The 21,721-nt window shown below is 38.9% G+C and overlaps 1 protein-coding gene across 1 annotated transcript in view; it reads left to right on the top strand.

The window, feature by feature from the left end:
* Nucleotides 1-21,721, top strand: part of BLNK (B cell linker) — a 98,052-nt gene that overhangs the window by 67,033 nt on the left and 9,298 nt on the right. Inside the window, 16 exon segments of the mRNA XM_080347390.1 lie at nt 3,958-4,014; nt 6,054-6,103; nt 7,038-7,078; nt 7,954-8,110; nt 9,295-9,464; nt 9,950-10,028; nt 10,777-10,857; nt 14,064-14,089; nt 14,638-14,666; nt 14,989-15,084; nt 15,845-15,887; nt 18,295-18,322; nt 18,628-18,700; nt 19,312-19,342; nt 20,390-20,432; nt 21,223-21,301. Coding sequence (XP_080203516.1) covers nt 3,958-4,014; nt 6,054-6,103; nt 7,038-7,078; nt 7,954-8,110; nt 9,295-9,464; nt 9,950-10,028; nt 10,777-10,857; nt 14,064-14,089; nt 14,638-14,666; nt 14,989-15,084; nt 15,845-15,887; nt 18,295-18,322; nt 18,628-18,700; nt 19,312-19,342; nt 20,390-20,432; nt 21,223-21,301 — 1,083 coding nt within the window.

Raw genomic sequence — 21,721 nt, 5'->3', positions numbered from 1 at the left:
GCATCACAAATTTATAATTTGAGGAAACAAATTGGCTCCCACAGTTGCTGGATGTGAATTCTGCTGTTAATCAGTACTGCTCTGACTGTGTGTCCTGCCGTGAGAGTAAAAGGGGAAGGACAATGGAAGAATAACAAGAACTAAATGTAGCTGAAGCTGGGAAGGTCAGAGGTGCCATCATTAAATGTCAGATATGAGATTGCTGCTATAATTCTGCAATTCTTTGATTCTCTCAAGATTAAAAAAAAATCCACAAGAAAGAGCAGGCTTATAAAAACTCTCTTAATATATGACTGCAGCACAAAGCTCACATTTCACCTCTCCCAGTTATAAGAATAGAAATTGAGATTAAAAGCGCACACACAAAAAAATCTTTCTGATACTCCTATGGTTCATCTGAGTCATATTAATCTTTTCTGCAATTATGAAGATCAGAAACTTGCTCTTATTTAAAAAAAAAAAATTCTCATATTTGCACATGACTTCAGAACTCAAATTTTGAACCCAGTACGTTATGAAACTTGCAATAATGCATGAGTTGACAACACTGATAAGGGTATGTAGAAGAGATGCCAAGCTTTGTAGAATTAGAACTGGCTGTATTTATCTGAATGTGCCATTTGGGGGCTCTTTGTTTTACTTTTCTAAAAACATGCAGTTATCCAGTTGATAATTCCCTTTATTTCAGTTACAGGATTATCTTATTAAATGTCAAGGATCTAAACATGACTGAAGCAGGAAAAATTGTATCAAAATTGGGTTTAGGTAGCACATATTTGGAATTTGTCTATATGCTTGAAAAAAACCACATTGTTTTGGCTCAAATTGAAATCTATGATAAGTATAAATAATTTTAGAGAAGTCAAATAGTCTACTTGCTTATCCCAAACCTACAGCTGTCACGTCACACATAGATACTGTAGGCCTCTACTACTGAAATTGAAAGAATGATCAAATACTTATGAAATACATTTGACCTAATCTGGATTTGCTCTGGATTATGCAGAAAAGTAAGAAAAGTTCTTGCACCAAGTGTGTTGCACTCCAGTCTAGTGCATTTGCAGGGTGCAGGTGGGGAGGGGTTCATCTACCATCCATGTGTGTCTTAAAGGTGTGCAGAAAGCAGCCTGAACAGTGGTGATAACAAGAAAAAAAAACTACAGATGGTTTCTTCATTGCTTAAAAGTTCCTGTTTATTCCCTATCCTGACTCAAAATTTTCTGACAGTAAAAACATTGCCCACTGCAAGCTACCATTCACCTGCTGCCCCTAATCACATGCAAAGCTGTTTACAATACTGGAGCCTCCCAGCTGCTGTGCAGATCATGATGTCAAACAGGATTATGTACTCAGGTGAAGAAGCAATAGGTGAAGCCAAGGTTGTATAAACAATGAGACCGGGGGCATTGTTTTTGTATTCATATACTTGGCAATACAGAACAGGTAAGAAACAAATCATAGGTTTCACTCTCCAGGATGGCTGCCTATGCTTGAAATGCACTGTGAAGACAGCACACTTACCTGTAAATCATAAGCTTTGAGCCCCTGCATTTGTTCAGTGGAATCTTGGCTCCATTGAAGTTGGTGCTAAAACTCATACTGCCTATACAGCAAAGTCAGTATTTCACCCTAAAGTTTTGGTATGTGCTGACCTACTGCATTGACTGAGAAACTAGAAGTTCAGGTTACTTGCCTTGTTGCAATATCACGTCCTATCAAAACTTCCTTTGCAAAGTCATTAGAAATCATGTACTTGTAGTTATTTGTCTAACTGCACGCAATCCAAATGTGTGCATTTCTTGAAATCGCATTTGCCACATGACCTGAAAAACTGGAAGAAAATGCATCTTCATCTCACCTGCTTTACCCAGCTTTTTAGTTGGTTAAGTTTTTACTTCAGATTTGTCTGGTTCATTTTCCTATACCGTTTATCACTCATGCAATAACCTCAGGCAGAAAAATTGAGTTGTGTCACTAAATGTCTCTTCAACCTGCATAGCTGCAACTAAATGATATCCATAATAAAACCCTTGGCAGAGGGAGAAGCGGTATTTTATGGATTAAACAACGAGAGAAAAGTACTAAAATCAAGCTTTACCACACTTAAGAAGAGAAACCATAGAAAAGCATAATACCTAATTTTAACTGTATTCTAAAGAAACATTAATTTCAACATGTAGCTGAATAGAATGTTTTGAGTGCCAGGATTTTTATTAATATAAGGATACTTCAAAGTGAAGATTAAGAAATCACAATGGTGTGCTATTTCACTACCACAGCACATTATAAAGAAATTGTGCAAAAGAGTAGAAATAACACTTTAAAAAAAAAAAAAAAAGTTTCAGTTTAATTTTCTGTACTATTGCCAGATAATTCCAAAGCTATAGCAAACTATTCCACTAGATCATGAGAATACAGCTCAGGAGAAGTTTCGCTGTCAGCTGGATTGCACCTGTTTGGACTGCTGAAAAAGTGTTCAGCAAAGTTAAATTAATTTGTCTTTTAATCACAAGTATGATGATCTAATGCACTTAGGACTAATACATACTATAAATATTCAACTCAGTAAAGATGTCAATATATTTTTTGTAAAACCTATTAAGTTAAAATTGTTCCTAAGAAGGAAGTGGACTCTGTACAGAATTAACAACAGAGAAAGTGAAGGATTATTGAAAACAAAGAGTTTTTAGGCACGTCTTAAATGCTGGGAGACTAATCAGAAATATTAGTGAGGAAATGCATCTGTACTAGAATTAAGTGCTACACGTAAAGGGCTACTATTATGTATGTATGTTTACTTTTCTGGGTGTGGCCTGTAAAAACATGTATTGCTAGAGCAGAAAACCCAGACCTCTGCTGCTGTTTATTTTAAAATTCTCCATTTAGTGCAAGAAAACACAAAACTGTGCTACAAACTTGAAGCATGTGATTAGTATTTGCAGTTCCTACAGGACTCCTTACATGAGAAGAGTTAAGCACATGCCTGAATGCTTTGTTGGATCAACCTCAGTATGCTATAGAGGGGAAATCTCGGAATATATTGGTTTTTAAAATGAAATAGTTTAGTCTCCTAGAAGTTACTGTGAATTTCTTTACATTGCATTCTGTTCTTCTCTGAGCAGCATCTAGACCCCATTATATTAAATGTCTCAAATGATACCTGGTTATTTGTTGAAGCTAAAATGTATATAGTAAGATGTGTTATGTCACTTTTAAAATCTGTAAACATACTCCCAAAAATGTACTTGGCTTTTATTGAGTCCTTGAGAACTGAAATTTCTTGGGGATATTTCAAAGTCTCCATAAAATTACTTATTTTCTATTAAATTTCAGAAAATCTCTAGTCCCATTAAAGTAAATGGAAACTTGAATTATTTGAGTTCTATCACAGCTAACACAGAGATACTTCAACTGTAACTTAAGTCCAAAGCAGAGTACAACTAGAATATTTTACTTGGAAATTGCATTTGCTATAATTTTATATAACTGTTAAAATATATGTTAGGAAATAATTCTGTCTTCTACTGAAATATGTATGCCCAGTTGGATGGCATTTGATTCTTTCAGTCAGTTCTCATTAACTTCAGGGTAACGGTAGGGAGTCAGTTATCACTCTACAAGCATCTATGTGGATAATTATGTCAGAATCTGAAATAGCTAGGTAACCAATCCTTGACATAGGTGTTATGTCTTTTGAGCTTGTGTGGTGGCTTGCACATTGGGTGAAGTTCTGGTTCTTGCTAAGCAAAGCTCCACTTGGCTTCAAAAGAGCCTGAATTTCATTTCTGGCACTCAGTAAATCATACCAGTACAGCAAGAATTTTTTTTTTTTTTTAATGGATTTGAATTTTAGAATAAATAACATATTTTAAGAGATTCTAGCAAATATAGATGTGGCGGTGAACTGTTTCAGCTCTGTGACAGAAACATTATTTCTTTTCTTCTATTGATACTCAGGTTCCAAAATGAACAAGTGGCCTTAATTTGCAAAACTGGGAAAGATACTTGGGATCGGTATGCTATTTCAGAGCTGCACAATGGCATGATAGGCTGCTTAGACACAGACCTCTGTTCTGTGCTTCGTATGCTTTCATTATAACATATTTCTATTTTCTGTCAGGGCCGCTGCCAGGATTTATGGGGCCTGGGACAAAGTGTTAAAGTCTTCTCCTTAGCACCTTGGAAATGTATAATGTGGCTTAAGCCGCATCCCTTACGCTGTGACACACACAGCCTCTTACTGTGTTTGAGTCCTGCTCTTTTCCAAGTCTCCATCATCTCTGAACAACTCACAACAGACCTGTTGCAAAGTACATTTATATATATAATTTTATTATTATTATTATTAATTTTTTTGTGTCTGCCTTCCCTAAGACCCGAGATCTGCCCTGGCAGTGGCCCTGGTGGTTTTTCTTTCTAACATGTCTGTGCTAACCTGGCCAGAAGACAACAGTAGGGCTGTTGAGAATGCTTTTTAATTTACTCTTTGTACACTGTTACGTTGTGCTGCGTGAAGTTAAAGATTTGGAGGGGGCAGCTATCCATCATTAGTGGTGTTAGTGATGAACAAAGCAGGTAAACACTTCAAACATAATGTACCTAGACTGGGTTTGGTTTTTTGGTTGGGTTTTTTTTGAGCTTTAGCAATGCCTGCACAATTTATTCATTGATTCATGCATGTGCATTTTTTTTTCTGGTGACTACCTGAACAACAGAATTCCATGAATTCAACTCAAAAGTAGCCAAAGCATTTGTCAAAACAGATGAGAAAACTTTGTAAATGGATGTGTTAGTGCCAGCATGCCACCACCTAGAGTTGCACTGGTGGCTGAACAACAACACTGTAGCAGCACACTCAGGACCTAAATATTGAGTGTCAAATTCTTGTGATAAAGCAAAATTTGTAGACATCACTATTGCTCAGAGATCACAGTAAAACCTTTTAAATTCTTTGCAGACTATTTTTTTTTTAAATAATTTGCTTATTTTTGCAAATGAATTTGTCAGGACCTCATTGAAGAATGAGTGAAGCCATCAATTCAGTGGATAAAGGTTCAGGTCTGTGGTGAGAGGTCTCATCAGTGCTACAGGGGAGCTGTCAGACAATATTCATAAGTCACTTGAAGGATTCATTTTAATGCAAATTGTGTTAATTGCTACAAAAAGCAAAGGTGTTTTTTCCTCTTCAGACACATCAGTCTGACCTCTGTCACACATGCACCATTCTTTTTTTACTTTAAATCCAAATTCTTCTCTCTTTTTTTTTTAGAGTAACAGAATAACTGATCTATCGACTGACTGTAAATCAGTTTCTTCTCTGGACAGCAGCAATTTAGGAAACAGGAATATACATATGCATGAGCAAGAGTATGTATATACACATTTATTACATATATGTATATTCCTGTTTGCTAAATATATATATATACGCATATACATAAACATGTATATGTATAGCCAGAAAGATCCTTTCAGTATTTCTACAAGTTATCTTCTGATTCACTTTGTATTACAAATGCCATTCTAACAATGTTTACCAAAACAGGTCCATAACAACATAAAATAATAGTAAGTGAAAACAGAATCTGGCCATGAGAGGCCTGGTATGCATTTAAACAGTAATCAGAAAATAAAATGCATGCAAAATGATAGTTATAGAAATACAACTGGAGAGCCCTGCACTAATTTCTTATGCCACAGTTCAGCAAAGTCTCTGTGAGCCTGAACAGATTTTCATCTGCAGACAGACATGCATTCATCTCTGACTCCTATGTTTTGTTTCTTCATTTGAAATGAAGGAGAGTGTGGGTAGGCAAGGAAGCTGTTCTTTCAAAATGTGTTCGTAGCAAACATAATTAGATTAGATTCTAATTTCTTATTTGTTTCTAGCTTTTCAAAGCATTCTCCTGCAGCTATTTGCTAAGCATCTGTGGTAGTAATCTGTATTTCTTCAGCTGCAGTATCTTTTGACCTATTTTTAATATGTCTGGCTAATGCGCTCTTCTAGTGAAATTTACTTATTAGATCATAAATGTAATAATTATTCTTTACAGACTGAAAAAAAAACCTCCACCCAGTCTACCACAAAGGGATTATGCTTCAGGTAAGGCTGTATTAATGTAAATTTAAACTGCATATCTGTGTATATTTGATACCCATACACTTAACAATATTTCAGCTATACTTTTCCTGATTTGTTTTCAATGTAGCTCTGAAGGTAGCTCATATCTCTGAACTGAGAGCAAAACATGGCAAGTTGTCCTGGTGTGAAGGAAGAATAGCAAGTAGCTACTCTTTCAAAATCAGTATTTACCAGGGTCCTGCATGTAGGATGCTCTGAAAATAGAGGACAATTCACATTCAGTCCTCTCTGCCGGAAATTAGAATGTGTAAGTAAATAGGGGAAAAAAATGAACAAATGGATAATCAGATGTAGATTCTTAATACTATTAATGTGAAAACGATGATGTCATGAATTATCTTACAGGTACAACTATGTTTGCTTATCATACAGCACTGCCCACAAACTAGTTCATGCTCATTTTTACAAGTTAACAACTATCTTGTTAAAGAAAAAGTGATATGAAAACTGAAGAGGACAGAGTTTGGAAGATATCAGATAATTGTTCTATGTTTAATGTAAACACTTGCAATTAGTGTGCTGTCCTGGAAGCAAGAAAGTACAAAGTGCAGAGGTCAGCAACAGATCTGTTATGTAGAAATTGTTAGTCCTTCTTAAAAATTAGATTCATTAGTAGGACACTCTGGGTAAAGTAAATGCTCTGCTGTTCAAACCATGTACAGTTTGCCATTTTCTAATGCTTTTCCAACATCTCTGAAACAATTTAGAAAAACAAGCAAGCAGGCATTTAATTTACTATTCAGTCCAAACCAGATGTATTGCTCTGAACTGTTTAGGAAATTTTGACCACTCTTTTTAAACTGAATATGATAGATTCTTCTTTTCAATCGGTACTTAAGATAAACATCTTTGTTTGCTATTCCATCTCCTTAATTAACTCTAATGTTTGGTTTAGAACATGCAGACAATGAAGAGGAACAATGGTCAGATGATTTTGTAAGTACATATTTTGGGGTAGTGGGAGGTTACTGTGGCAACAAGTTCAGCACAAGCAATAATAATAAAAGTTTATTTTTGAATCATCTATTATAGTTGAACTTTAATACTTCTGAAATGTTATCTTGTTACCTCAGCATTATTTGCAAATAGCCACTGATTTTTAGCTATCTTAATTTTTTTCACATTCAACTTCGAAGTACACTCAAGCACTGCCAGTGGTAGCCATGGATGCTAAGCTTTTTGTTTGGGTAAGCCCATGGCATCAGTTTGAGGGAGTTCTCAAAGTGAACAGTAATTTCAGAAACCAGTTAAGACCTTCTGTTTTGGAGTGGAAGGGGTGAGGAGGGGAAAGCCACTTCTTCCTAAAAATGAAAAATTTCTGGTAAGATTTTAGAGAACCTTAGAATGAAGCAAGTCATGGTCATCAGCCATGTGAAGTAATTGCCATAATGTACAACCATCAGCCTGAAGTGACTAGTTCCCTTCTGGAATGAGCTCCCAAGCACCCTTTTAATAGGAAATGGAGAGGAAGTGACAGGACACATCAGGAGTCACCCTTGGAACTAGGAAGGAACTGTCCCATGAAGGGAAACAAGCTGTTGGTCCATAATTTGAAGACTGAACTCCTGGTGTTAAGACTCCTCTAGGACAGCAAGGAGCAGGGAGCAGGAACCTCCTGGGAGGAGCAGAGAGGGGAGGCGGGTGGGAGTGTCTGTTTGGAGAGGAAGCACTGAAAGGGAGTGTAACATGTCCTGTCAAGTATGCATCCTTGTAATTTAGTTAATTGTAATTGTGCAAGGATATTTGTGTCATACAGTTATGAAGCCATAAATACGTTTTAAGATGAGAAATGGGAAGTTCTGTCTTTCTAGGACAGTGATTATGAAAATCCAGATGACCACTCTGACTCTGAGATGTATGTGGTCCCCAGTGAAGAGAACCCTGATGACAGCTATGAGCCGCCTCCAAGCGAGCAGGAGAAAAAGAAGATTCCCTCTGCATTCCCTCTTTCTAGGGGTGAATATGCAGGTAGTTATGGACTAGTTGTCTATTTCAGCTTGATAATTGCTTATTTATCAGTACCAAAAGAGAAAAGGTCTCAAATGGACTAACCTCAAGTGTTTGCTTTTAATTCTGACAATTGGGTCTTCAGAGATTTGGTTTGTTATTACAGCATGAAACAGGTTAGTATTGTTAGCAATGTTTAGAATTTTAATATAATGCATCCTACAGACCTTGATAGACATCTACTAACTACAAAATCCAAACAAATGTATGGGAGTTATCACTAACTTGGCTGCAGATTCAACTGTGTATTTAATGCAGGAATTTGTACTGAAGATTAAACACATAAGATTAGACAGGTCTCATCTTAATCTTTTCTTTATCTCAAATCATTATTCCAAAAGTGGTAAAACAGAGGACAAAGCAGCCCAAATATTCATTCCCTATTGCCCTTCAAGATTGATACTGGGGAGATTAAATATCCTGAAAAACAGGACAGGATCAAGATTTTATTTATATCAGTCCAGCATAAAGGCATTTTTTCTTCCTATTTTAATTCTTTTCAACCATGGGCAGATTGCACTGAAGTGAATGAAACTTAGCTTCGGTTAGAGGAAGATTTGGGTGATGAGGAAAAGAAACATTGGCATGATGCCAGCTTTCATTGTTGTATGATGGAAGACTGTTAACTGGTTGTGTAAATCATCAAAGTGCTAAAATACCACACATGTACACATAGTTTATCAGCACTTCAGCTGTGTGTTCTTGGAAAGGGGAGGAATTTTTAAAATGACACCCCAGAGGACCTAGTGTAATTTGTGTTTTAGTTCCACCTTTTGTACTGTAACAGTTGTTTTTCTTATGTGTCAGATATGTTCCTTCTCACTTGCCTGGCACAGGACATACTAACTAATGGGCTACAACACCCAGCCACCACCTTTCCCCCAAAGAGTTAAACAGGTGCTCATACAACAGTCAGTGCCTAAGCACCCTCTGCAGCCTGATACAGACAACTAGGTTGCTACCTTGAGTGATGAAATAAGACTAGTTTGCCCACAAGTCTCAACATCAGGACCAGCATACACTCGGTTCTGCCTTTTGACCTGAGCTGCAGCCACAGTAAAGACTTGTTTGCATTGGCAGGAGAACACAGTCCAGAGGGTAATGTGTAATTTTTACTGAAATTGTTGTTTTCTTCCATTTGAAAGACAATCGCACCAGTCACCAGCAGCTTCATCCCATCAAGAAATCTCTCCCAAGTGCACCCAGTCCAGCTGTGTCCAGACCAAAGAATCCATCCATGCCATCCCTGCCTTTGCCATCCCCTGCCGCAAAACCAAAAGTACCACCAAAGCCTAAGGCATGCAGTGATGATGAGGTAATGTTTATAGGTATACTTTTTTGACAGTTTAAATGACAGATGATCCTATACTGATCATGGCCTGGTGTCTTTCTTAGACTCTGTAGTCCAGATCATTTTGTACATCACAAGCAGTGACCTGCGAGTACCATGCTGATTCTTAGCGGAGATCTGCCTATTTCAAGTATTCAGGGGGCTCTTTAGACCACAGAGTAGTTCCTGCTCATCTGTAAAAAGCCGCAGGCAACGGGGAGAGAGAAACCTCAAAGACTACCCCAGGACTAAAGGGAAGGGAGGGCTTTATCCACCAGTCCAGAACTGGAGTAATTTGGTGAAGGGTTTTCAGACGTGACGAATCTCATCCGCATAGGATGATAAATGTCTGAAATAGCAGTCATTGTGAAATAGCAACTATTACCAGCTGTTGCCAGGGCTTCAATCCCAATCGTTTGTTGTTATGGTGGAGGTTTAACTGCTAGATTTTTGTCCTGCATTTCTCACAGGATAATTACATTGTGCCGGTGGACAATGATGACAACTATATTGAACCCACAGAAAGCAGCATGTCACTACCTACAAGATGTGAGTTTAAGCTAATAATTACTGCCACATTAGGAACAGCAGTGGAAAAAATGGATCAAACTAATGTCTATTTGTAGGATACAAAGAGTGGTGGTGCAGGTATTAAAGACCATGCAGCTTGCAAAAAGGCAATTGGCTCTTTTGGCCCATGACAAGGCAAAGAAAATTATTTTTAACTTTACTGGAAGCCATGTTTAATTCCTGCCTCTCTCACTCAGCTATTTCAAAGTCCACTCCTTGTACAACCAGGAAGCTTTTCACGGTATGTGATCTCCCTCATAACCCAAGGGAGCCACAGCATTAAAATTCTGTGTTTGCTGAAGTGCCTAAGGAGAAGAACAAGCCTTTTTAGATTTTCAGTGAATAAAGCCAGACTTTGATTCATATTTTTTTTTTTTTTTTCACCTCACTATTTGAAGTATATTTAGCTGGAGAATTAAATTATTACAGTCCAAAGGTGAAAAGTAAACAGAGAAAAGTATGTAGTTCTGCTCTCTGGCATTACTGACAGTATCAAACCTGTTCAGCAAGGCATGAACACTGAATAATGTTTCCCTTTTAAAATGAGAACTGATTTATGCCTCAGCTTGTTCAAGATCACACAAAAAAGCTAGCACTTGGACCTACTTAGTATTTATTCTTCTTGTATAAATGTTACATTATTAGTTTAATATGTGTATATATAAAAGTTTGTGTGTATATACGCTCACATGCACTATTATATATGTAAAAAATAAAATGTTTTTAGCTCCTGTGAACAGGTTTATGAAGACAACAAAGTCAGTCCCCCCTACTTCTCCAAAGCCTCCTGTTACTTCTGATATGCAAGGTATGTAAAGTTTGTATCACTATTAAAATAATCTAAGACTGAGGGATGTAAAATTACACTTATTCACAACACAAACTGTATGACATAATTCAGAAAAACAAAAATATGTTCCCTTTTAGGTTTTTCTATGCTGTAACAGTTGTTTTGCCTAGCTTGAATAATAAATCTGTTTTAAGCATAAATAAAACAAGAATAAGTCATTTGCCCCAAAGCAATTTAATTTTAGTGTTTTGCTGTAGTGGAGGAATGCAAATAGATCAATACAGCAAAAACAATTATAGGACTCAGCATGTTAGTAATCCTATTTTACTATAGGAATCCAGACTCAGTATTTTAAAACAACATCAAGATTCAACCTTAAAGAAATTCTGTATAAATTGATGTTTTGCATGTCCTGTGATACCAGTGATTCTGTTTAAGTTCTATAAAGAGCAGTTTCTTTGGAAAAGGAAACAAAAGCAGAAGCAAACAAGAAAAATCATTTTTTCTTTTTTAAGTGCAGATATACTTGCTTAATTGTTCTTAGCTTTGCTAACTCAGAGTTGTTTTGCATCCTTGTCATTAATTGCTTGGAATGTAACCTTAACAGACTGATCACACAGTTCTTTAAAGGTCTTTGTGTATTCATTAGCAATGTGGTTAGCTTTCAAGCTGTAAACTACAAAAGTTTTTTTTTCTGAATGACTTAAAATTTTGTGAGTCACTTCTCAGATACTTTCAAATGCCCTTTTCTATCTCAGCCTTTCTGTAAATCAGTGTCAAGTAAAAATCAGCTCCTGACACGTTACTAAAAAAAAAAATAAAACATCTCCCCCTGGTGGGAACTCGGACATTTTTCAGTGCAATGAAAGCAATGAAGCCTGACAGAAAATTTATTGAAATATAATTCGATTTTCATTTAAGAAACTGGACATATATAAGGATGCTGGTGGGTTTTGCTTTTAGTATCTTGAATTAAAATGCATCTATTGGACAGAGTTCTTCAAATACATGGCAGATAAAACTAACACCAGAGGCAATGCAGGCCCACTGGTAAATGAGGTGGGTGCCCTGGTGACAGAAGATACAGAGAAGGCAGAGTTACTGAACGCCTTCTTTGTTTCTGTCTACTCTGCCGGAGGGTGTCCTGAAGAGCCCCGTACCCCTGAGGCTCCAGAGGAAGTCAGGACAATGGAGGAGTCTGCCTTAGTTGATGAGGATGGGTTAGGGAGCAATTAAGCAATCTGGTTATCCAGAAATCCATGGGTCCAGATGGGATGCACCCGCGGGTGCTGAGGGAGCTGGCTGAAGTCATTGCTGGACCACTCTACATCATCTTTGTTAACTCATGGGAAATGGCAGAGGTGCCTGAGGACTGGAGGAAAGCAAATGTCACTCCAGTCTTCAAAGAGGGCAAGAAGGAGGACCCAGGTAACTATAGACCAGTCAGCCTCACCTCCATCCCTGGGAAGGTGATGGAACAACTTATCCTTGGTGCCATCTCAAGGCATGTCAAGGATAAGAGGGTCATTATGGGCTGTCAACATGGCTTCATCAAGGGGAAGTCATGCTTAACCAACCTCATAGCCTTTTATGAGGACATAACCAGGTGGATAGATGATGGCAAAGCAGTGGATGAGGTGTATCTTGATTTCAGTGAAACACTTGACACAGTCTCCCACAGCATCCTTGCTGCTAAACTGAGGAAGTGTGGACTGGACGATTGGGTAGTGAGGTGGACTGTGAACTGGCTGAAGGGAAGAAGCCAGAGAGTTGAGGTCAATGGGGCAGAGTCCAGTTGGAGGCCTGGATCTAGTGGAGTCCCTCAAGGGTCAGTACTGGGACCAGTACTATTCAATGTGTTCATCAGCAAATTGGATGAGGGAATAGAGTGCACTGTCAGCAAGTTTGCTGGTGACACCAAACTGGGAGGAATGGCCGACATGCCAGAAGGCTGTGCTGCCATCCAGCGAGACCTGGACAGGCTAGAGAGCTGGGCAGGGAAAAATTTAATGAAATATAACAAGGGCAGGTGTAGAGTCTTGCATCTGGGTAGGAACAACCCCAGGTTCCAGTATAAGTTGGCGAATGGCCCATTAGAGAGCAGCATAGGGGAAAGGACCTGGGGGTCCTGTTGGACAGCAGGATGACCATGAGCCAGCACTGTGCCCTTGTGGCCAGGAAGGCCAATGGCATCCTGGGGTGTACTAGAAGGGGGGTGGTTAGTAGGTCCAGGGATGTTCTCCTTCCCCTCTACTCTGCCCTGGTGAGACCACATCTGGAATATTGTGTCCAGTTCTGGGCCCTTCAGTTTAAGAAGGACAAGCAACTGCTTGAGAGAGTCCAGCACAGAGCCAGAAAGATGATTAAGGGAGTGGAGCATCTCCCTTATGAGGAAAGGCTGAGGGAGCTGGGTCTCATTAGCTTGGAGGAGACTGAGGGGTGACCTCATTAATGCTTATAAATACGTAAAGGGTGAGTGTCACGAGGACGGAGCCAGGCTCTTCCCAGTGACAACCAATGATAAAGGGGCAATGAGTACAAACTGGAACACAAGAGATTCCACTTAAATATGAGAAGAAACTTCTTCTCAGTGAGGGTGACAGACACTGGAACAGGCTGTGCAGGGAGGTTGTGGAGTCTCCTTCTCTGGAGACATTCAAAACTCGCCTGGACGCCTTCCTGTGTAACTTCATCTACGTGTTCCTGCTCTGGCAAGGGAATTGGACTAGATGATCTTTCGATGTCCCTTCTAATCCCTGACGTTCTGTGATTCTGTGATGGACAGTGGCCACACAAATTGGCCAGCTTGTATTTATGATTCACCTGATCTCTTCCTGAGAGTCAAGGAAAGGCTAAATGCTACCACAGGTGTGACAACACATCTTTTCTGAACTGTCCCAGGTTTGTACAATGCAAGCATTCATCTTGCTGTGGGGGAAAAAAAAAAAAAAAAAACAACAAAAAAGAAAGCTTGTGGGGTTGGGGGATGGTTCATTAATACAGTGACTGGTTATTAGACTTTCTGGGACTTTTCCTGAAGTTCTCACTAGAAGACCAGGGGTGTAGCTACCCCAGGTGCTGGGAGGCAGAATCAAGCTCTAAGCAACATCTCAGTTATTTTTCCAGTGGCAGAAATGCCACTGATAACAGAAAAGCTGATAAGAATTTGCAACATGTATGTTTTTGCTAACCAAAGAACATATTTTTTCCTTCCTGTCCTACAGAAGTCTATGAGGTTCCTGAAGAAGAGGTGAGGCCTTTCTATAGTTTGACTCACATTGCCCTCAGACAGGGAATATATGTGATTGTAAGAAGAGATGATCAGTCTTTCAGAGAGGAAAAATGGGAACAAATCTCTGTCTGCACTTAAAGCTGACACTTCCTTCACAGAAAAGCTGGCAAACCAATTCAGAAGGTCTGCAGAACAGAGTAAACGGGAAGGGGCTTAAGTTTCCTGGTCCTATGAGGTAATGATCTGGTTTGGGAAGCGGCAGCCTAAGGGGACACTTTCTAGAAGCAGAACTGCAGCAAGGGAGCAGTGACAGTTCTGACATAGTAATTTTCTTCCCACTTGCTGGTACTGACATGACATACAGCCAGAGCAGTGTGCTCAGGGCTTCGCAGATCTACTGCTTGTGACTTCTTGCCTCTCCTATCATAGTGGAGATTACTGGGCAGAGTAAGTCTACCAGAAAGCTATATCAAAAATAAGATATTGCTGTGATAGCATAGGATCATACAAATACATTTTTGTGAAATCGAAATGTGACCAAATGATTCAGTGCATTTCTCTTGTAGGAAAACCCATCACCATTACCAGTAACCAGGTAATCCATTTCTATGAATGTGTGTGTGTATATGCTTTAAATCTTCTTAGAAAATGTTTTCTCATGTAGATATTATATGCTTAATAATTCTCTCTAGAAAATACATATATAGTAATTATCTTTCTTTAGATTGTCTATACAAAAATTGGCATCCAGTTGAAAGATACTTTCAATAACCCAAACATAACAGATATCAAAAAGAGATACCTCCTAAGGGTACTTATCTAACTTTGAGGGGGTAAGGGAGGAGAAAAATAGGTTGTCTTTGCATCCACTGTTGTTAAATATTATTTTACTGTCTTAATTTGTGTTTTATTAGTAGGTTCACTAAGCCACTTCCATCTACACCTGCTCAGAACACAGAGCACTCCCACATGCACGGCATGTCTAAAGAATCACCCAAGCTGGATCCTTCCAGGTAGGTCAAGAGCAGCTTATATCAATAGCAAATATTAATGGAGAAAAAAATTTCTCCACTCTGTAGTGTAGCCCTCAGACAATAATTGTCAGGACACACAAATATTATAGCTATGGACTGTGAGACAAGGTAAGAATTGAAAGTTCTCATTTCTTGGTGAACTTCTGTATTCAAGCCAGTTTGCCAAATAGGTACTATTTTATCGAATATCCCTTCGGGGAACCAGCGCAGAGTTAAAACATCTCTGCAAGCCAGTTTAAAGTCCTATTACCTAACTCTGCACCCTTGCAAATGACATATTTTTGCAGGGGATGAGGCACAGGATTGCTTGTACGGAAATTGGACACAGTAAATTCATTATTTATATTCCCAGTCTGTGGAGGAAAAGAGGCAAAAGAAACTTGAATATGCAGCTTATTTCAGTCCTGTGTCCCCAGAAGTGTAGGAAACTGCTTTGTAACCACTGTCACATCTCTAGGACATCACTCTACAAAACGGGCCATATGGCCCAGGAAGAGCAGGTGGCATCCACAACATTGTGTATGTTATGGGTGCAGTTGCAGGGGACCTGATGCCCAGGACAGCAGCTCTAGAATAGTTCCACACTATGGGCAGAGCATCACCACACCACTGCAGTGGTGCATAGCTGCAATTAAACCTCTTTACTGCAGACCTCCTCCTCTCTAGATCTTGAAATGCATATCTGAGCCAAGCAATTAAATAAGTAAATCCTACTCAACTTATTATGTATTTCTTCCAGAAATATTTTGCCTCTTCCCAGAAATCGTCTTCATCCAAAAGCAGTGAGTAATTAATGTGCCACTGTAAAAGAATGTGTTAAACTTGGGGTTTTCTGTGTTTTATATATATGCATAGAGATGGATGGATGCTTTTTATTACCTGGATTAAATAACAGAAACAGATGACTCTGAATGTCAGATTGATCTAATATTGTAATTGTGGCTATTAATCTTCTGGACAAAACAGTTACATTAGACATCTGTATTGATCCAAGAAAATCTTCACATGTTTTAGGGGATATATGTCTCAGTCCACAAAAATAATTTCTTGTACTAAAAAAATACCAGTCACCTTACTTACAGTAGTAATGGGCGATTTTGCCCAATCTGAAACACTTTCCTTGAGCCTCATTCCTTGCAGGTGATGAATGATTAATACTTTCTGAAAATTGAATCCTTCTAAGATGTCAGACTAGGTAGTCTGAGTAACCAGTATCACTAGAAACTGCAGTCCATGAAGGAGTAATTATAGGCTTTGGGTTCCTAAGGCCATATTTGAGTCACATCTCCTCTTCCTCTACTCGTCCTCAGTCTGTCCCTCCCACTGTACTGGAACAAAGGTTTTCTGAAGCAACTACTTGGAAACTTGTTGAACTGCAGCAAATAAGCAAAAGCAAATGCATAAAAGGTTCTTTTTCAGCCAGATTAGTTCCATAAAGTTTTATGCACCGTACCTCTACTGACAGTTGTGCCAGCACAAGAAAGGGTGCACATGAGGAGAAAACTACAAAGAAACAGGGTGACAGTATCTGTGTGTGACATCAGCATCTGTGCCAAAAGCTATGTGCATCAAACTGTCCCAGCCCAGCACTCTGAATTGTCTGTAAGAAATAGGCAGTCTACCAATAACTACATAGAGAAATTAGGCACTTAAAATTAGGAATTTGGGGTCATACCAGAGCATCAGATGGTACAGTAACATAATGCAGGTGATAAAAAAACATTTTATAGTCTTACTTTCAATTTTTAAATGTCTAGATATACCAAGTATTGTGGGAGTAGAGGGGAGGCTGCATACCTCTACATACAACAGCAGCAGCATTTTTATTTCCCTTCCACCTTATCACAATATTCCTACAATTTAGATATGTATCCTGTAAGATGCTGAACAATTCCTGAGTGTTGCCAAGTCCAGGATTTCTCTTTTATGAAATGGTTTGATTTCTCAGGTTTTCTTACCAATATAAGATTAGAAAGAAAATCCATCTGAAGGGAGAATCTTGGACAGAAATTCCACTCTGTGATCAGCACTAACAAGAATATTCCTGCTTCAGAACATACTCAAGTGCTGTTTAGCAGCCAAAACCTCTCCATTCATCCATTCTCAGAGCTCACCTCTAAGATGGATATCACCCTAGCTTTGCAGAGGATCAAGAGAGGCTGTTGTTTTGCTGGGGCCACATACCGAATTAGTTACAACACCAAGGATGGAGCCTCCCAAACAAACATCCATTTGTAGAATGGGTGTATTCAGCTCCTGGATACTTGCAGTTACCCAGTTTGGCACAAGAGTCAACCTAGGAAAGAACTAGCTGGTGTGGTCCAAATTTGGGGGTCTTTGCTTGTTGTGTGAGTGGCCAACCCTTGCAGTTTTGAAGAAAAACATGGTACTGAGCATGACGTTTGTCCAGGGCTGTGCTGTGCCTTTCCATCCCTGACTATGCACACTGACAATGCAAAACAGTAACTGAAACATTTGTTAACTGCTCCCATTCAGCCTGTTCTCAACACTAGCCATCACTGATCATGTTAACAGAACTGTAACCCTTGTTCCTCTCAAAGTCCTGGGCTGATGTGGAGAAAAAATTCTCCACATCTCACTCCTGGATGATGGATTACACCTTTCCAGACAGGGAATGGGTGCATTTGTAACCAACATTAGTTAAAAGTCATTAACCTGGTGGATGGAGATGGACAAACTGATAACTGGTGCTTCTTTCAAAGGTACTTATCATATCAAAGTCTGATTCCCTAAAAGACAAAAGATGGGAGCCAAAAACCAGTATCTCCAAAAGAAGCTGGGAAAGACATTCTACATGGTGTACTCCATTCAGTGGAAAATGTGTTAATGTATTCAAATCTGCTACAGATTTTCTGCTTTCCAGCTCAGAAATGAAAGATGAACCAAAAGGTCTTACTGCAAAATTCAGAGACAATTTTTTCAATACTACAAGGAGTCTCAAGGTTATTAGAAAGTTCAAAATTAGATGGATGTTTGCTAAAATCTGTCAAATGCTGTAATAATAAAGGCAGATGAAAAGTATCCTGGCTATTATATGCATTTTGTACAAATATTTCTTTAAATATTACTACAGATTACCAAGACCAGATTATTTACTTATGCACTTCCCATTTATTAAGTAATTTTTTAATTGCTTCTCTTAAAATCTAACATATTTTTCCACTACAGGACCATGAAGCAAACAATAATGATGAAAGTAAGTATTCTGTACTATAAACATGGCAATATGAGCAGAATTTGTTGTCAGTATGTCACTGGTGGCCTTAATATAGCATGTAGTAGAGTGTGTCAGTGTAAATTTTATCTGTAACAGTCAGCAATAAGCAAGAAATGGTAGTGAACTGTTTTCTAGTATAATCAGAATGAAAACATGCCAAGGCAAAAATTAAACTGATGGATATTTTTTAGTGTTATTACACTAACACTGAAATGGCAGTGAGGAAAACCCTCTGTTCAGATACAGTTAATATTGCACGCTAAATATGTCATTTGCATCTCTAGATCACAGCTTCAATAACACAAAAGAATCCAGATTTTCCACGGGAGCAGCTCCATCTCCACTACCAAGGGGCCTGTGAGTAAAAAATAATAGAACTCCTTGTTTGATAGGGATGGGGTTAATTACTGGGTGTGTTAGGAGCTAGCTCCTAGCCTTGCCTATGGCAATCAGAATTCAGGAGTGATGTTTTTAATCCTGTTCATGAAAGATATCCTGGCTAGGCAAAGGCAAGCTATTCTTTTTGTTATATCTGGAGGAATACTGCCAGCTTGCCAGTGCCCACCACCCTTCACTGCCTGCCACTGGTGGCAGATGCTGGCTGGCATGCCTGATGCAGGCACGTTCTGCAGCAAAAGTGTGTGCACACCTATAAATGCACAAAGTTGTGTTTTCCATTAAAACTCTTCTGGCACACCCAGGTTGTCATTGTAAACACTGGACAGTGTGTAGCTTCCTTCCATATCATAAGCATCTTTCCTGAGTAGCCACATTACATACATTACATACATTACATCTGATACCCTTATTCTATTACGCTTTTTTTCCTAACTGCTACAACTATCCAATAAGGAGATGCATCCCATTTTGGCCAGAAATATCTTGTGAATCAATGAACCCGATGATTAGTTGCTAAATGAATTCGTGTATCTGCTAAGTAACCATAGTCTTTTTTCTCCAATCTGCAGAAAGAAAACTTCTAATGCAGTAAATTCACCAGTAAGTTGAGTTGTACTTGCATAATCAAACAATAATTTTACAGGTGATTTTTGAGTTATTGTAAAACTTAATTTTATCATTAATTTGGGCACAACCTAAGTGCATAAAAAGAACAGGAGAAAAAGAGTTATAAAGAAATCTTTGGGTGCTGTTATATGAAATCAGCAGCAGTGAGAAAGCAGAAGTTTAAAAATGTTTTGATTAAAGGGATGTTTGGATACAATACTTTAGGATGTAACAATAAACACAGTGCAAGAACTGAATAAAATGAGAAATAAATGGGAACACAGGCCATTCAGAAGCATGCCCTGAAATACACAGGGCTGAATATGGGGCATATGGGTTTATTGTAAGAAGCGATAGCTCAAGAAAGATGAGAGACTTCACCAGAATTTGTCAGAGGTTTTTCAATAAGTATTTAATCATTAGAAAGATATCTCAAAACCTCTTGTGGAAGAAAGTGAAAGATCTGGTTGAAGTTTTCCAATAAATTCCTTTGAAAAATGTTCTGAAGCTGACAGTTTATTATCATTGTTTCAAAATGAAAAAAGATTGAAACTGAAAGGTTGGGCAAGTTTTTATTGTGACCTAAACTGACAGTTTAACTTTCAGTAAAAAGAAATGTGTTCAGACAGTTGTGATAACAGCTTGACAAAGATGAAAATGTTCAGATTTTCATTTGCAAGTATTTGGTATGGACTTCAGAGACAAATGAACATTTTTGTTAAACTCCCATCAGTAAGTTTATGGTGTAAAAAAAAAAAAAAGGGGGGGGGGGGGCACACATCTCTATATTTTACTGTTGTTCATCTATTTATACATGCAAACTGGGATTCTGCCCAAATCTACTTTACAAAATCCCAGGCTTCAAGGTCATACAACTAGAGGTTCTTCACAGAATGGCCACATCCCTATCTCCTAATCCCGAATCTCCTAAATTCTGTCAATTCTAAATGCAAACTAGTTCACAAGAAGTGTAAAAATATAAACATTTGCTGTACAAGTCACATGCCATTTAATATTTGGTTTCCTTTTGTTTTGTTGCAGAAACCATGTTTACCTTCCAGAGAGACCTTAACTGCAAATGAAGGTAAATTATCAACACTACTGTGAAAAAGTTGACATTTATCAGGATTTAATTTTCTTTTTATTAAAAACATGAAACAAACAGCACCACATTCAATTTATTCAAGGTTTTTGAGTGGGGTTTGGTTTTAGCAGTTTTGAACTGGATCTGGCCAGCCTTAATTGCACTGAATATTATTGTTCTCTGAAAGCAGCCACAGTAGAACTATTGAGGTTACTGGCAGGGTAAACTACAACATAATGGACCAGCAATGTGCTATATAGTCCTCAAAGTGGAGAAGGGGGAAGGGAGGCGAAGCGTGAGCGCATCATTCCAAACTCAGCAAGAAGCACCTCACACACAGCCAACCCCTGGCAAGAGCCAGTCCCTCGCACGGGCAGAAAACATGTCTGGCCTCTGCGCAAGGCGGCGGCTCCTCCGGGCAAAAGCTCAGCAGGAGCTGCTGCCACTCAGCCGGGTGAGGAGCAGCCAGCCAGCCGCAGTCCCCACTGAGCTCTCGCGAGCAGCCGGCCCCGGCGTCCTGCCCCAGTGCCGTCCCCACGTCACACAGCTCGCCTGGCGGGAGGCAAGTCTCCCACTGACCTCCTGCAGGCATTCACAGCACAGCTATTTGCCTAGAAATGTGGTGGTATGCCACTAGTCTAGAAAGAAAGCAGCAGGATGGCGAGCTGCCATATAAGGGGAAAAAAATAATAAGAAAAGAAACCCTCCTTCAGCTACTGGGGCTTTCTTATTTGGGACAATATATTTCTGAAGAAATCTTGACTCTACAATTTGTTTTCCCAAACTACAGAAAAACCTACAGCAGCAGAACGACGCCGAGGTTCCAGCCAAGAGCCTCCGCTTCCACCCCTTCCAAGTGGGGCCCAAAAGTAAAATCTCTTTTCATCATCTTTTGAATATTTCAAGGCACCAGCTCTTACTGCTGGGTCTGAATGCAGCTGTGCAAAGTTCAAAGGGGAGCACTGTTTTCTCTGTAGCCTTCTGTTGCTTTTTGAAAGTCATGTGTCTTGAAGTCTCACGGTAGCAAAAAATAGAACATGGCAAATGCATCCAACTACTGTAACAACCACCAAAAAGCACAGGAGGATATAATCTCTAATTAGGTGATGGAGATTTAAACCAGATGTTTAAATTCCTAATTGTCAGTACTACTGGGATATGACTTTTTAAATACCTGTATCTGGCCCTTCTTTTTCATTGGACAAATAGGTGAGATAGAACACGTGCTACCACTGAATGCTTCAAATACACAATTTTAATATTTTCAGAAGTGGGTAGATCTCCTCAGA

This window comes from Nesoenas mayeri, assembly GCF_963082525.1.
Source record: "Nesoenas mayeri genome assembly, chromosome: 7".
Lineage (NCBI taxonomy): Eukaryota > Metazoa > Chordata > Aves > Columbiformes > Columbidae > Nesoenas > Nesoenas mayeri.
Note: the sequence above shows the minus strand (reverse complement) of the source record. Positions and strands in the feature narration are given on the sequence as shown.